Source organism: Papilio polytes, unplaced genomic scaffold (genome assembly GCF_000836215.1).
Source record: "Papilio polytes unplaced genomic scaffold, Ppol_1.0 DF823700.1, whole genome shotgun sequence".
Lineage (NCBI taxonomy): Eukaryota > Metazoa > Arthropoda > Insecta > Lepidoptera > Papilionidae > Papilio > Papilio polytes.
Window position 1 is genome coordinate 491 of NW_013525504.1, and position 17,302 is coordinate 17,792.

At 35.9% G+C, this 17,302-nt stretch overlaps 2 protein-coding genes across 2 annotated transcripts in view; one reads left to right on the plus strand and one right to left on the minus strand.

Annotated features, from left to right (window-relative positions):
* The window catches only part of LOC106103830, a 1,288-nt gene extending 473 nt beyond the window's left edge, over positions 1 to 815 (plus strand). Inside the window, exon 2 of the mRNA XM_013283723.1 lies at positions 17 to 815. Coding sequence (XP_013139177.1) covers positions 17 to 599 — 583 coding nt within the window. The 3' untranslated portion in view covers positions 600 to 815. The remainder of the gene's footprint in view (positions 1 to 16) is intronic.
* A 14,152-nt stretch (positions 816 to 14,967) lies between these two features.
* LOC106103833 (silk gland factor 1) lies at positions 14,968 to 16,762 on the minus strand. Its single transcript, XM_013283726.1, has one exon. The coding sequence runs from the start codon at positions 16,723 to 16,725 to the stop codon at positions 15,679 to 15,681; it is 1,047 nt and encodes a 348-aa protein (XP_013139180.1). The 5' UTR covers positions 16,726 to 16,762; the 3' UTR covers positions 14,968 to 15,678.
* Positions 16,763 to 17,302: the final 540 nt, after the last annotated feature.

The window sequence follows — 17,302 nt, forward strand, 5'->3', positions numbered from 1 at the left end:
CAAACGATGGAACTACATGGCACTTCATACCGCCAAGAGCGCCTAACTTCGGTGGTTTGTGGGAAGCAGGAATCAAATCTGTTAAGACTCATCTCTTGAGGGTCTTAGGCAATACAACATTAACTTTTGAGGAAATGACAACATTACTTGCACAAATAGAGGCTTGTCTTAACTCTCGTCCCATCTGTGAGTTAAATGACGATCCTAACGATGTTGCTGCACTCACACCTTCACACTTCTTAATAGGTGAACCCTTAGTGGCTATACCGGAGAAACTACAAACTAATTTCAACATCACCCCTCTGGATCGCTGGAAACTAGTTAGAAAAATTAGTGCTCATTTTTGGCAACGGTGGAGTGTTGAATATTTGCATTCTTTACAACAACGCCATAAGTGGAATTCTAAAACAAAGGCTCCAGAAAAGGGTGACATAGTCCTCATAAAGGAACCAGCTCTCCCCCCTACTAAATGGCTACTGGCACGGGTCTTGGAAACACATCCGGGACAAGATGGGGAGGTGAGAGTGGTGAGTCTGCAAGCCAAGTCAGGCTTGCTGAAGCGTCCAGTTTCAAAACTGGTCGCTATATCTTCACACTAACTACGGTGGGCGGCGACAAGAAGAACGGAGTTCTTGGTGGGCGGGATGTTTGCTTATAACGCCATCTAGTGATAGCATTTACACAACTTCTTGTCGTCAATTCATCGAAGCGGTCGCGGCCGCTTTTTTAATCTGTCATCTGTCATCGCGTCTGCAAAAAACCACCAACGTCGTGCCGTGAGTTAAATTCAAATTTTGCTTAATTTATACAATTTACTATACAATATTTGTCATGTCATGTCATTTTGAAATTTGCTATTGATAATTTGACACATGTAAAAAATAAAATTTTCATAATTATATGCGGAAGAAGTCGCACGGGAACAGCTAGTAAAAAATAAATCTATAAAATGTCAGAAAGCCTTGACTTACAATTTAAGAAATTAACAAAATAAATTCTAATCTAATTTGGAAGTTTTATCAATTTAAATAAAATAACGAAGTTAAAATAAACATAAGGTACTCCATTAAACGAACATCGGCTGGTAATAAAAAGAAAATTCGAACAAATTACCGATCAGCGTTAAGAAGTGCGATGCTCTCGGATTTGTAGGGAAAAAAAGAAAATTTAAATTCGTCCTTAATTGTTAACAAAAATGAATCATGCAAGATATGAGCAAGAAAACGTTCTTAAATATTTAAACAAAAAAAATTTTTTTTTTGCGATGTCAATCGTGATTTTAAATGATTACAATTATTCCTGAATACAGGTTTTATTATGTTTTTTACTTTTACGTGATATCAACAATAACTATCATTTTTATTGTAAACTTACTTACCTTTTAAATTGTTAAACCTTTTAAATTAAGTTACCTTTTAAATTGTTGTAAAAATAATTAAGTACCGAAAATGAACTAAAGAGAACAATATCCTTAAGAAAACAATACAAATGACACATTTTTATTTAAATAATTCAGTACTGCATAAAACTGTCCAAGACGCGCCGTGCCTTGATTAGTCCGGTCCGATTTTTCCGTTCAATTGAGCTTATGAAAAGTCCGTCGGCGACGTTCCCGACCGTCGCCCAACACGGTCCGTAATGACTGTTTGATCTCATTACTGGACCAAATCCGAACAACTTCAATATTCATGTTCATTTCATAACCATGAAGCTTGAGAAAGGAAAACGAAGCTTATTTATACTTAGCTTAAACTTATCTGACGAATTAATAATTGAATTGCGTAAATAGAAGAAAAGGTGTGGTCTTGCTGTGCATGTAGGTCTCCAGTAAATTCTCAGCCCAGAAAGACTATAAATTCGAATCGTGACATTACACGGAACAAGTAAAGTCGAAGTAAAGCCTAAGCATAGTCGAAATACGCTCTATAAATTACAGCCTAAGTATTAATTCAGTCTTAAGATTATCTTAATGTTTTTGCGCACTCAAATGTTGCTTTAAATAACTTTTACAGATTACAATTATAATAACTAACGATTATTAGAACGTCAAATTAAGTATGCTAACCAAATTTCTATCAGTATGAACGTTTGTATCTGAATTCCAACTTTCATTCGGAACATGGAACATGGGCCGACTCGCCCGGTGTAATACCACGACCACACAGAAAACAGGTGTGAAGTGGAAGCAATTCCGCGTTTTGTCTGATGAGTTTTTTTTTATAACATAAGGTGGCAAACGAGCAAGCGGTTACCTAAAATCGCCAAAATGGCGAAGCGACCGCTGCCCGTAGACATCCGCAATTGCAGATGCGTTGCCTACCCTTATACGACGGAGGAGGAGACGCACATAAAGGGGATATTTCCCCTTCCTGTGCATCTCCTCCACTGTCAAGTCCATTTCCCCTTCCCAACCTCTCCTTATAAGAAAAGGGTGGTAAAGAGAAAGGGACTTAAATTGGTGGTAAAGGAGTGTGGTGCCGGAGGCCTAATTTTATTAAGAGGAAAGAATGGGAAGGAAAAGTAGATTTGACGGTGGAGGAGACGCATAGGAAGGGGAAATGTCCTCTTTATGTGCGTCTCCTCCTCCGTCGATTAAGAGTAGGCAACGCATCTGCAATTGCGGATGTTTATGGGCAGCGGTCGCTTTCCATTTCGGTGGATTCAGGTGGCCGCTTGCTCGTTTGCCACCTTATATTATAAAAAAAAACAATGACAGCTTTTACTTATATTAAAAATTCTGGGATTCGTAGGAAAATCCTCCTTCGGTCTAATTGATAATATTAGTGGAAACAAACACAATGATTTCTTTTTTGTGAGAAAAGTTAACCTTTAACTATTCTTTAAAATGCTATCTAACCAAAACTAACAAAGAACTAAAGAAATTCACGTATTCGGAGATAATAAACAAAAAGCAACCAATGAATTTCCATGTACTTATGCAGTACCAACAAGTCGTAACATTGTCAGCTTTTGTGCGGAGTTTACGGCACCAGTTTCATTCAACAGCCCTCCCCCCACCCGCCCTCCACATCGCTGTATTGACCGACTGTACTGCGCATGCCTCAAACAAAACATACAATGTTTCTGGATGCGACAAGCATTAGGTTAAAAGTAGTTATAAAAACTTTTTGTAAGTGTTCTATGAAAACTTTAACAATATGCATTAAACATTTTAGGTCACTTGTATAGAAAATTTGATCAGATAAACCAATTTAAAATATTTTTCTGTAATAAAAACTGTAATATATATTTGACTCTTACTTAGTGCTAATGTATGTATGTTATTATTTATTTTTAATAATATGAAGCCCAACATAAAACACTGAAGTTACTAGTCAGTTACTTTTGTCTATATTCCAGAGGTATGTCTCTTCCAGACGTTCTTATCAGTGTCGCCTCAGAGCTGGGAGCGTATAAAGCACACGGGCACACGGGATTATAACTAAGCTGTTTACAGCGCAGTTGACTGCTAATATTTTACACATATACCTAATTTGTTAAATTGTTTTATATTAAAACTTCCTTTATCCTTATTATTTTTTGTCTAAACCAAGTAATAAAGATCTGGGTGATCTGTTTGATTCCTGTCTACCCTGTTCTTCGGAGATGTTTGTTATCCCTGAATAAAAACTTAATAATGTTTTTTCTAAGCGCCAATAGCATAATGGTTTGGGATACGGACTACCGATCTTGCGGTCAAGGGTTCGAATTCCGCCATTTAAATAACGTCGTGAACCATATCCTAGCACAAGCATAGAGCTTAGTTGGAGTAGTCAAAGGAAATTTTAGTAAATTAACAAAATCTATTAATATTTTAATAAAAGAAAAGAAATAATACAGAAAAAGAAAATCTTCCTTACACCAAAATATAATAATAATTCTTTATCATTATTCTTAAATCCCATAGTTTATCTATTTCCTTATCCACTCTCCTCTTACTTAAACACATGTATCACTTACTTGTAGTCATTTGTAACAGGCCAAGGCCAAAATCATTGTTTCTACTGTCAACGAACCTAAAATGTATCACAGCTACGATCTAGTTTACAACAAAACGTAACAATAAGCGATTTTTCATTTTATTAGTAAATATACCGATTCAGCCTAATCGCGGTGTACACAGTAACAATCATTAAAACAGCATCGCAGTACAAAAGGGCAAACAAAAACAATATAAATCAAAATGAAGAACAATCCATTAACTCGATCCACAATAAAAAAGAAAGATGGCCGCCGCCGATTGGCGGTTCCCTTGACAGTAGAATGTGATTGGCCGACGCGTTCACTCGCTGCGTTCAGAAATTCGATACTTTTTAATAATAGCTCCTTTAGCTAATGCGATCGCCTTTTATATTACATCGCCGTAGGTTAGTATTTTATTACATAGACAACCCAAATACGGCCTTAAGTGGTCGGCAACGGCTGTGGGAAAGGGGATACCGCTTGTTTCGGATTTCTCTTTATGTGTGGTTCGATTAGGTCGGATCGTGTGGGATCATCTAAGGGGAGAAATTGATAATGTTTTCTGTTTTTGGTTATTAAGTTAATTATCAACAGTTTCGTTAACTGCATCTGGTTTATTATTTTTCTCTTCAATTTTAACTTATTGTGTAATTAATTGCTAAAGATTTTTTCATATAGACGTTGAAAGTTTTGATATTTTACTTCTACCTATCTATCATCTACTTATAAGATGGAGCACTCCTTACGAATACTATTTAAAAATGATGTTTACAATATTTGCAAATTAGCGATTTCAGATTTTTTTCTATCATTTATATATCTAAGATAAAAGACACTTAATGACCAATATCAAGCAATAAGGCGATTATACAAGTATTGTATTTGCACAACGTTTTACCAATATACGACAAACATGATAAAATAACACTGCCATTTAAAATAAATAAAAAAACACAGATAAACAATAACTGGCCGCAAATGAAATCTCAATCGAGTACTAATAGATAAAACAAAAAACTATCACAAATTCAATCTAGAATCAAGACATAATGCTAGTTTCACACAAGGGTAGAACAGGAGACATAGTACTGGTATTCGGTTTTAAATTTATTGTTAATACAGTACCTTTCTGTATTATTTTAAAGTATTGACTACCGAAACATTTGAATATATTGTAGCCTTTTTTGTCCAAAAGAATTATAGGTATGAGTATACAAGAGTCAAGGCAGTAGAAACCCACTGTTAGCGTTCAAACAATAGCAGTACCGCACTCTCGTACTGGTTCTCTATTATACCCTCGTGTGAAACAAGCATTATAAAAAAACTATCACAAACACAATCTAGAGAGAGACTAATCAGAGTGCAAGCACTGTAAATCATTATCAAACAAGTTATTGCTTAAATACGCGAGATACTCGAGACTCATTGATGGGGCTGCGCAAACAAAAATATCGACAGTTCGATAACTGATGCGTCAATCGATACTGACCCCGCACTGGTATCACATTGAGCAAATACTCGTAGGTGAGCGATAAAAAGTGAATGTGCTTCAAATTGAAATGCAACGATTATTTTAGTGATGTAACTTGTTTCGAAAATTGCTTAGTAAATCAGAGTAATTTCACATATACAATAACTATGAATTCTTGTATGTCATATATTCCAGTATGATTTAATTCGATGTTTTATATCGCAGATTTTATATTCTCTGTATTCCATGCTTCTTATCTTTATTAACGCCCCGATTGGTTACCTACCTTCAGTTTTAACTACACTATCGGACTGTTTAACTGTGCAGTTAAAATGAAGGTTTAGCTGGCTTACTGCCAATTTCATTCGGCACATCGTTTACTTGTCATCTGGTGGAAAGAATTTGTTAAGGATATAGGTGTACAAAATCAAACAACATTAAGAATGGTTTAATTTTTTTTAATTAGAACGAAGTGATGTAAATGCTGAATTCTGTAAGAAGTCATTCATGCAATGTTCCGCCTGATAAAATTCTTAGGTTGGCACTTCAAGACTTTTGTATTATGTTCGTAGGAGGCAACCCTGCCTCCAGTCGTGTCCCGCTGCCCCCTCCTCGCCGATGTTTTCTCATCGCATACTTACTGATTGTGTTTTCACTGACGAAACATTTGCACAATAACACATCGTTTCATTATGACAAAGGCAATAAAATATATGTCAAATCGGAGACAACAACAGCTATTGATACATGCCAGCTACAGGATGTTACGCTAACTGGCATGCAAACAGCCAGGAATGTATTTGATTTTGTGACAGCTACTGGCATGCTAGTTTCGGGAGGGTCGAAGTGGAATACAAAGTTTGACATTGTCGTCGTCTCGTTCGAGTAATGCCAGTAACTGGCATGCTAACTACTACTCTATCACATATCACGTGTATTCCTGCCCTTATAAACAACATTGGTAAAACATTCCAGACTTGAAGTAAATTTTACCGTTAGATTACAGACAATTTACACGTACGTTCACAAATATGCGGTAGTGATGTTCCCAACCTTAAAAATATATCAATACGTAATGTTTATTTGTTGCGGTTATCGATTCGTATATCGATATTGACTATCAATAGACAAGCTTTGTTTTGATGATTCGATACATTTCAGTAGACGTTTAATCAACACTAATCAGCAAAACAAATATTGTGTTAGTAGTTAGATGCGTAGATTGAAAAGAAAAATATAAACGTAACTGAGACGTAATTTTTAACTTTTGGATGACTTATTTGTTTCAAATAATTTTAATTAAATAAAAAAAAAAAACTACTTCACAATGGATCTTTTCCATATTATGTCTAAATTTCATTGTAAATGCAAATAAAATATGTTTCGCTCGATATCACCTACAATTGCCCAAAACCTAAAGATTATGGAATTGGATTATATGGTTTTACAATATTGCTTTTGCTCAAAAAGCTATTTAACAAAATCTATACTAATCAAATAAACGTAATTAACGAATTACACACTATCAAATACACATACAAACATTTAGTACATCTAAACGTTCTGTAGTGATTAACGCTGCCATGATGTAATAATTAGAGGGATACAAAATGGCGGCGGGGTCAATGCACCCACAAGCCGTGTAGAGATGCCTGAATGCTACAGACAAATATAAACATTATGAAACTGATCATAAACGCTATAATTTACAAACCTAGTATATCTTTATAAAACCTTTTTAGTCATTAATTCCTTTTTTGTTCTGTACCGGGATGAAGCAAAAGGTTAGAGTTCGTGTAAACATTTAATCTAGGAAATAATAATCGAAAATATTGTCATAGACTATCACAGTAATTATGTGGTCTTAAATCGCATTTAAAAAGCTGTAATCCTTCTATAAATGCAAAAGTTTAGATAATGGGTGTCTGTTAGAATTTGCTGTCTAAACGACTTAATGGATCTCGATGAAATGTTGCACAGATGTAGAGCAAGTCTAGAAGATCCCATCTACTTACTTTTGTTTATTTTTTATTCCACGCCGACGGATTCGCAGGCGAAACTGTAAGCATATATTTAAGATTAAACTAAACTATACATATCTTATCTATACTATTATAATAAACCGTAAACACACACTTCTTTGTTGCCTAAGATGTCAGCAATTACAGCATATTTTTTAATAATTCTTTTTTAAATAAAAAGCTCTACACTTACGTTACGCTATAGGCTATATATTTTAACACCATTAAACTTAGGGTGTAAATAGTTTGGATATAGTAGTAAAAACCCTAGTGTGGGAAAGAGACCATAGGTAGCTACCAACATCAAGGAAGCAAGGTTGTCATCATGTCATGTCATTTTGACAATTTGACAAATGTAAACAATAAAATTTTCATAATTTCATGCGGATGAAGTCGCACGGGAACAGCTAGTCTAATATAAGAATAAGAATATCTTTATTGCACACTAAGGTTAATTACATCAATCAGTGTTGCCTTGACGACTTAACTAGGATTCCAGTTTTTAAGAAGCCAAAGACTTCCCTTACAAAGTAATTCAATTTTGGTGCGAAAAAAGATCAACTGTTCTTTATTCGTTTACATATGTTTTTTTTATATTTTTATTTATAATATAAGGTGGCAAACGAGCAACTGGCCACCTGAATCCGCCAAAATGGCGAAGCGACCGCTGCCCATGGACATCCGCAATTGCATGCGTTGTCTACCCTTATCCGACGTATGTATACCAAGTAATTATTCTTTCAAATGGTTTTTGTTGTAACTGTATACATAATTCAAAGCTGTAGCAATAAATAAGTACATAATGTAATGTAGATTGTGAATTTAACTAAAGATATATAATGTGACATACAAGTTTTGGTGCTTACAGCGTTCGGTAACTTGGAAAACTTTAAGTTTATGTACTTTACAACTAGTTTAGTTGACTACGTATTAATTGTACATTGTCTGTTTTAAGCAATTTTTTTAAATATTTCCATATTTATTGAATTCATTTTTCATTCCATTTATTTCCTTTTGATATAAGCCAAATGCATCACATGTAATAAGTTGTGCAAAATGTAAGTAACAAGGCATACTGGACTGGGGGCAGTCTTCCGGCAATACGGCTAAGTGCTGCCCGGTGATGGATGATGTTTATTCAACAAATAGTTTTCAATTTTACCTCGCTGTACCACCCAAACCCCTGCGCATCCCCCTTCCACCCGGTGCTGTCACGAAAGATTTCACTCACGAAATTGATATTAGGGAAAGCATATCGAAATGTATTTTAATGTTACATATAATACTAGCTGTTGCCCGCGACTTCGTCCGCGTGATATTTAACAAATAATACTCACAGATAAATTACCTTACTAACGGTGAAAGAATCTTTAAAATCGGCCCAGTAGTTTTTGAGTTATTTCAAAACATACAAATCCTTCCTCTTTGTAATATTAGTATAGATACTTTTTTTAAAGAGTATATTAAAAGAGCAAAGGAAGAAATTAAGCTTTTACCGCCTTTTTATTTTTTTTAAATAGTAAAAAATCAGTAATATAAAATTTCATAATCATATAATATTCTTCTTGCTTAGGTAATTATTTCAAATTACTTTTAAATAAAATAGTAATCAATTACGCCTTCCCATAAGATAAATCTTTCGCAAAAATCGTGACTTATGACAAATATGAGAAATAAATACCACCGTTACATCGCACAAAGAAAGTGTTTTATTTTTATTATCACACCGCCGAACAAAAAGATGACACGGCCTTCTGACATAATATCTTATGCAGACATAAAAAAACAACATAATGTTGCAACAAAACGAAAACACACCTCAATGCGGACAACCGAAGAGAAAAAAAAAACTAAAAAGCGTCAAGTGATTCACTATAAAACTTACAAATGAACCACTCGATGTTTGCGGTCGAATAAACAATATTAAAAGCAAAAGTAGCACTTATTAGATCGTAATAAAGACGTCATCTTTCAATTATTGAAGTGATGGACAGCACAAAGTCCTTGTTTTAGACATCTGATGACTTGTAAAGATTGAACGGTCGTTATCAATGTGTAGAGACAAGCCCGGTAGCTCGGGTAACAAGCCGAATGGAGTGACACACAAAATCAATAAATAAAAAGATTCGCCCACACACCGGGGATACGTTTCCATTAGAATATGATGATTACTTTACAACATAATTATACAAAGAGTAAGTCGTAATACGATGATAATAGTCCCACAGATTATGATCAGGATCCTATCGGACTTGCTAAGGTCGCGAAAAGTTGGTAATAGACTATTATTTTCTCTGCTCTAAATTTCTTATCCTTCTAAACTCAGAAACTTAAAGAACAAGTTAACACAGAATTTATGTTCAATGAAGTTATAACAGTCTAAAACAATATTTAAATACATATTTTCAACATATGCGAATTCTGGGCAAATCGCGAGTATAGTCAAACATATATCAAGCCCGATGAGAGTCGCTTACTGGCTCTACCACAAAATATGTAAAACATACATGGAAAATTGCATCAAAAAATGAAAAAAAGACCTCTCTAGTGAGCTAACATAATTTAGTTTAACATATGCCTGCGGGATCAGAAAACTTGTAGGTAAATAATTTATTACTTACTCAGTAGAATAACGTACAAGAAACTGGGCATGAATCTGACAAGCACTTGGCAGGTTAGCGACAACATCGCATTCCGTATGCAAGTGTACCAACATTTTGATGGAAAGCCTATTTGTATCTATGATAGGTCAAATATTTCACTGTTATAACATACAGACAATCTGCAATTATTTATATATACATCTGCGTCATTGTTAACTTAACATGTTTACTTGTTTTGACATTGGCAGGATTGTTCAAAGATGTGTCATTTATTAGCAACCGAGAAATTAACTACAAGCACTTTAGCGCCAATGCCTTCACATCGAATACTGAGGGTCTATCGCGAATACTGACGTGACGTCATCGGAAGTATGAGATTTGTTAGTGTACTACGAGTATACCGATAGTGTGCACAAATCTAATACAATTTTTGTCGATATCGTTACGAAAACATTCTCACGCATATTTGTAATAAATCCTCTGGCCTATTATGAAGTATTGACACGTCAGATTGTGAAAAACATTATTCCGTTAAGATCAGACACTTATGAAGTCTACTTCTACCTAAGCTTATGAAAATAGACAAATAAAATTATTATACTAATATTATAACTGCAAAAGTTTAGATGGATGTATGGATGTTTGTTAGAGTTTGTAGCCTAAACAGCTAAACGGATTTAAATTATATTTAGGACGGATGTAGATGATAGTCTGGAAGACCACACAGGCTACTCACTTTTTTTGTTAATTCCACACAGACGGAGTCGTGGGCTAAAGCTAGTGATAATATAAAGTAATGATTACTCGTAATGACAATATTATTAAAATATCGTATCGTATAACAATGTGAATGCACCATTCATAGTGCGTAGAAAACGACAGTGTGTCAGCGTTGGAGTGGTTAGTTTTACGACCCGTTGTAAACCACCCGCGGAGGCCCGACTTCGGAGCTAATGAAAAAATTACAAAGAAACATTCTATTGATCAACACTACGAAAATAAACCTATTATTACTTTATAATATTTATTTCTTAATGATAAAGTTAATCTAGTACTAGTTTACTTTATATTTTAATTCACGGTACTTGAAAGTGTTGAATTACTGGACTGGAATGTATGTCACTGAATTTGTAAATAAAATTCATTCAAAGTTTTTGTATTATTCGTGAATTCCTTACTATAAACGTTTTTAAGTGATTAACTAAAACTATAGATAACCCAAAAGTCTTACATATTTTTAACTAGCTTTTACCCACGACTCCGTCCGCAAGGAATTAAAAAAAAAAACAAAAGTAAGTAGTCAATATGTTCTTCGAGACTATGTTCTACAGATTTAGATGCAAATTTCATCCAGATCTGTTCAGCCGCCATCTAAACTATTGCATTTTTAATATTAGTGTGATTTTACAGAAATCAGAAAGGAGAAATACACGGATTGAAAACAATTGTAATCATGTGGTGTCTCATTTTCAAACAGTCCATGTATGTCATTCCAGTAGAATAAAGCACTGGGCACCCACGTCCATGTCAATCCTAAGAGTTTAAACATCTGTAGGTAGAGCATAATAAAGAATGTGTTTTGACCGAATTGAGTCAGCGGCTATAAGTGTAGATGCTGTATTATGCTGGCCACACACGTTAGATTATACCTGACATTTTTGACCTTACATATATTACCTGCGGCCGTGTGAAGCCTATATTATAGTAAATAGTGCTATCTCATGATACTAGGGTCATGTGATCTGTACACATGTTATCTCATTATTCACGTCATAATTACTGAAGTAAATATTTTTTAACATAACTGAATACATTACCTTTTCCTTTATAAAATCTCTTAATATCCGGTATATTTTTTATCTATATGGATAACCGAATCAGTCGTCTCTTTGGTGTTTTGTAGATAATTTTAAAAATATTCAAAACAAAAATCTATGAGAACGAGAATTTCTCTAATGTTTTATAGAATTGTATCACAATAAAAACATTTAATATTTACTTTAGCAGTATTTTAGCGACCGATTAAAGATTCATTTAAAAAATCTGCTTCGTGTTATTTTTTAAATAATGATAAATCGTATATTCGCGGATAGATGATGTCATCTCGGAAACTGTGACATTGTTACTCACGTGTGCGTTTTATAGTTTATAATATTAAAAGTTACGAAGCTGCTCTATCTAGATTTTTTAAAATACACTTAAAACCGTAAAAAGTAACCCTTAGCGTAAGTTCTGAATAAACTCTCATATTATGTCTCCTACGAATTCAGTCACGAAATGAATTAGAAAAATATAACAGACATAAATATATATTCTTTTGATGGTTACTCCTTTAGTAACCATCAAAAGAATCCCTCAGTGTTAGTATAAGAAACCTAAAAATATAAATCTTCAATTAACGGTATTCGTTGACTAATTTAAAAAAGGAATTTGAATTATTTATCAATCAGTACAGATACGGATGTAAAAGGACAAGAATAATACGATCATTAAACAACAAAACAAAGAAACACAAATAAATTTATTATGATGACTAATTTAATGTTTATTAATGATATTACTTAGCGATACAAAAACAATTTACGATCTTAAAAATTTGCGAAACTTTGTTTTATTGACACTAGTTGTGGCCAACGATTTCGTTCACGCAATATTAAGATAAAAAGTCGCCTATAATATGTCCATCTAAGTCCGGTCGAAATCGTTCCATCGGTTTCGGAGATTAACCGGAACAAACGCTACTTGCAGACAGACAGACAAAGAATGTTTAAATGCGCTTTTTATTATCATTCGGGAAGATCATGTTGCATCTTCCCAAAATCTGGAATTCTTCTTTTGATATTGCAAACAGACACTCCAATTTTGTTATATGTATAGTTTCGCAAGACAAGTTATTGACGCGGCGCCGAATTGTACAGTAAAATTTTCTTTGTTTAAATTAATAATTTATAATAATTAAGATAAAACATGTAAGGTTTATTTTGACCTGCCTTTTTATATATTTATAGTAAAAATACAACATTTGTGAGTGTCGCAATCTTTTATGCTGTTATTATCAATACATTAACTAAATGTTGATTTCCTGCTACAATTTATAGTGTAAAAAAAATCTGGCTTATTAGGGATTAAGCTTTTTGACGCTGGGTTTCTGAAGTTACTTCTTATTTTATTATTACCTATTGATTCATTAGTTTACAGTCAGTTTCAACGAAGTAAAACTCAAATTACGAAGTTCAGAAACGCATTTCATAAATTCATGGGACCAAAAATAACTAATTAGTTAAATGTAGCTGAGAAACTAGCCATTAAAGAAGCAGACATTTTTATTAGTTCGAATTTCTCATCGTTTTGCTTTACAGTTTTAAAAACACGACACACTTTGTTTCATAATATACATAAGTATATGTAAAGAAAACACATGAGAATTTACGAATATCACTTTAACGTTCATCCGTCTTGTCGCTGATTTCTACCGTCAAATTAACGCCCCGGTCCACGTGTTAACCCTTTTGTTATTTTATAGTTTTACAATCGTGTGCCGAGATAAACCTTGTCCCGACACTTACGCAACTTAAAGCCGACAAAAGTGAAATTATCCGACAGTAAAAGTTACGCAGATAAGTTATTTTCATCCTTTCATCCGCTAGCGCCGTCAGGTAGGCCTAAAGAAAGGGTTAAAATGTTTCTTTTGGTTTTAATTTTTTCTAACACATCCATTGTTAGGTAAATACTTCTTTTGTTTGACACGTATTTATCTTATTGTACTTGAATAAACAATTGGATTCGTTTTGTTAACAAATTAACAATGATTATTATAACAATTATGAAGGAAGTACATCCTTCATTTTGGTACGAACATGTTAATGGTAAATAGCTAAGATTTTTATCTCATAAATTGTTTTTAAAAACTTTTTATAAAAAAATCACAGATTATTAATTTTTTCGAATTTCATTCAATCTATGTTTTTCAGAAACAGTCGAATAAAGAAAACAAAATGTTTTTTGTAAATACTTAATTTTATTATCTCTGTAACTATCATGATATAAGTAACCTATCTAGATTCGAGTAATACGACATTCATATGCATTTATTACAAGAATAAATTTAGCATAATTGTTCCTTAATAAAACATACAAAGCATTTTGGCAAGCGTGCGAAAATAAATCATATATAACCTTAACAACATGTCTGTATGTATCGCGTTATATCTAAATGAAAAACATAGGTATAGAAATGTCTTAATTTTTGATGTTAAACGACAAAAATATGAAATAAACATTAGTTAAAAAATGCTAATATATATTAAATAACAAAAATACATATACAATGTATAAACGTGATATCTAAATAGGCGGATCATAAGAAACATTTTAATGACACAGACTAAATTTTAAATACACCAAAACCGATAAGAATATGCAGTAAACAAACTACTCTATGTACCTAGTCCGCACGCTCACCAAACATTGTGAAACTGTATAAATGCTAAATTGAAACTTGCACATAAATATACATATATTTTAATGGAATGTGCAGAAGCGTAGATAGGTACCCATCTTACACCAAACACCATATATATAAGTCATTAAATTTATCTTAAACTCTATATATACAAAAGTTTGCTATATACTATGCGATGGTCGAGAGAACTATAATTCCATTTCGCCTATCTATATAGTTATTTATATTTATATATATTTTTTTACATATTTGTTAGATACAAAGAACATTGCACTTGTACACGGTCCGATGTGTGCCCTCACAAATTGGTATACCAATTCTAACACATAATAACAAAATCATCTGATTTTTAAGAAAATTTGAGTTTTAGTTACGAAGTTTTAAAATTTTGATAATAATTTTAATTCATAAAATTTTAAGGATTTCAAATTTAATTTCATCATTTAATGAGACATCTATTATTATGAAATATTAAAAAAAAAAATTAAGTATGATTTTATAATTAATCAATGTGTTTTAGAATATATCATGTCGTATATTTATTTATAAAACCAATTATAGTTTACTTTCCAACAAAAGATTTCAACGCGTTCGATATAAATAAGTTATCAGAACATGAAGATAAAGCGCCCGATAACCGTATCGTATTGATCGTATTACGGCTGCGATTATGTCACAAATACGCTTTTGTTTAGATTATTCAGTAAAAAGCTTATCCTCATACAATACAAATCAATATGTAACCTAAACTGGACATTGGAAATGTGTTATTCTACTGTCGAATAGTACTAATAGATGAGTTTATGTTAAAGCTTCATTCAGAATTGGTATACTAATGCGTGGTTAGAGCGGGCTATGAATTACACTTCCAGAAGTCATAGACAGAGTTTAGGCCTAGCGCGCGCCGCCGTCCGGGGCGCGTCGCCGCATACACCTACCTACTAAGAGAACTCACAAAACGGACTTTGAAAAAATCGTCGCCAATATTTACACAATATCTGTACAACGGCCTGCTTCGGCTGACGTCGTCCCGATATCACAAGAACACAAGTCACGCTCACACTGAGTCCAAAAGTTTGAGATTATCGTAATGTTTCACCGGTGGACTTACCCCCGGCGCGGCCATAGGGCGGTCGGCGCCTATGCCAGCGGATACTGTCACAAGGGCGGCTGCGCGTGCGCGTGCGCGTGGTGGTGGTACAACGGCGACTGGTAGTAGTTGTCGGGGGGTGCATGCCCGTAGCCGTAGTTCACGTCGTACATCTTGAGGTCGGACTTGGTGTCGGCACCGGGCAGCAGCCGCGTGATGCTGAAGGGATGCGGCGCGGGCGCGTAGCCTGTTGGTTCCTGCTTCAGATGCGCATAGTGCTCGAGTGCAAGTGGCGTGTGCTCAGGCAGGCACAGCTCGGGCGCCGCATGCAGCTGCGCCAGCAGGTCGTCGCGCATCTCCTTCTCCTCACCCGCGCCGCCGCCTGCCTTCTCGTGCCCGTGATCTCGCTTCTCGTGGCTCGAGCTGTGGTGCCCGTGCGTGTGCGCCGCCTTCTGAGCCTGTCGGATCGACTCCTTCTTTTCGTCCTTGAATCTCTTTTGCCGCCGCAGAAAGCAGCCGTTCTCGAACATGTTACCGCTATCAGGGTGCAGTGTCCAGAACGAACCCTTTCCTGGCTTATCGGGCGTGCGCGGCACCTTTACGAAGCAGTCGTTAAACGACAGCGAATGTCGAATCGAGTTCTGCCAGCGCTGCTGGTTCTGTCTGTAGAACGGGAAAAGGTCCATGATGAACTGATATATCTCTGACAGGGTGAGCATGCGCGACGGGTTGTTCTGGATGGCCATGGTGATGAGCGATATGTAGGAGTACGGCGGCTTGGCGTGCGTGTAGGAACGGCGGTAGGTCTTGTCGTTGCGGGCGCGCTGCAGCGCCGAGGTAGGTGAGGCGGCTTCCTGCTCGCGTGGCAGCGCGCCGTAGGGCACCGCGCCGCCGCCGCCCATGCACGAAGCCATGGTGCTGGGCGGCGAGTAGCCGACGCCTGGCGAGGCCATGCAGGAGCCGCCGGCCACCATGTTGTTGGAGTATATGTTAGGGTAGGGCTGCGCCGGCATGCAGCCCATGCCGTTCACATACGGGGGCGCGAGGCCCGGCGACAGCGAGGACAGCGACGCGGACGTCGGCACGTCGCCGTACGATAGCTTCTGCGAGATCATGGCTAGCGCATCACCCGCGCGTGCACGCCGGCCAGGGGCAAACACTCGCACTGATTGAAAGAGTAAATAGAGGACGGGGGCCCGGGCTCCCCTCCACCGCCGCCATGGGCGCTGGGGGCGGGGCTCGGCGGGACCCTCCCCCGTGCGCGCGCAGCCCTCCCCCCTACAGCCGCCTCTCCCCTGTCTGCCCCGCGGGCCCCCCGCGTACCCGCGCGCACAGCCTCGCGCCGCGCCGCCGCTAATAATACCGCAGCTCGCAGAGATAAAAATATGGAATAATCGTAAGTGAGTTAGCAGGAATGTGTGCTTGTGTGGAGCTTTGAATCTCATTTCTTTGTCGTTACACTCATCTACCTAATTAATTCTTACATTTCATATTTATATGTGTGATTTTAGAGTTTCTTTTTCACCTCCATACAGCTTTAACATTTGTTTAGGGTGTTTACAAGTTACCATTAAGTGAATTAAATTTATTACGGATAGTTATAGAGAAAATCGTTCCATATCAATACGTTTTCATAATCTATGTTATCAATATTATCGTAATATCAATTTATATCATAAACAGAAAAGCTAC

Bases quoted from the DNA above. Each gene is read 5' to 3' on its own strand.
- LOC106103833 (XM_013283726.1), bottom strand. From the start codon at position 16,725: ATGATCTCGCAGAAGCTATCGTACGGCGACGTGCCGACGTCCGCGTCG.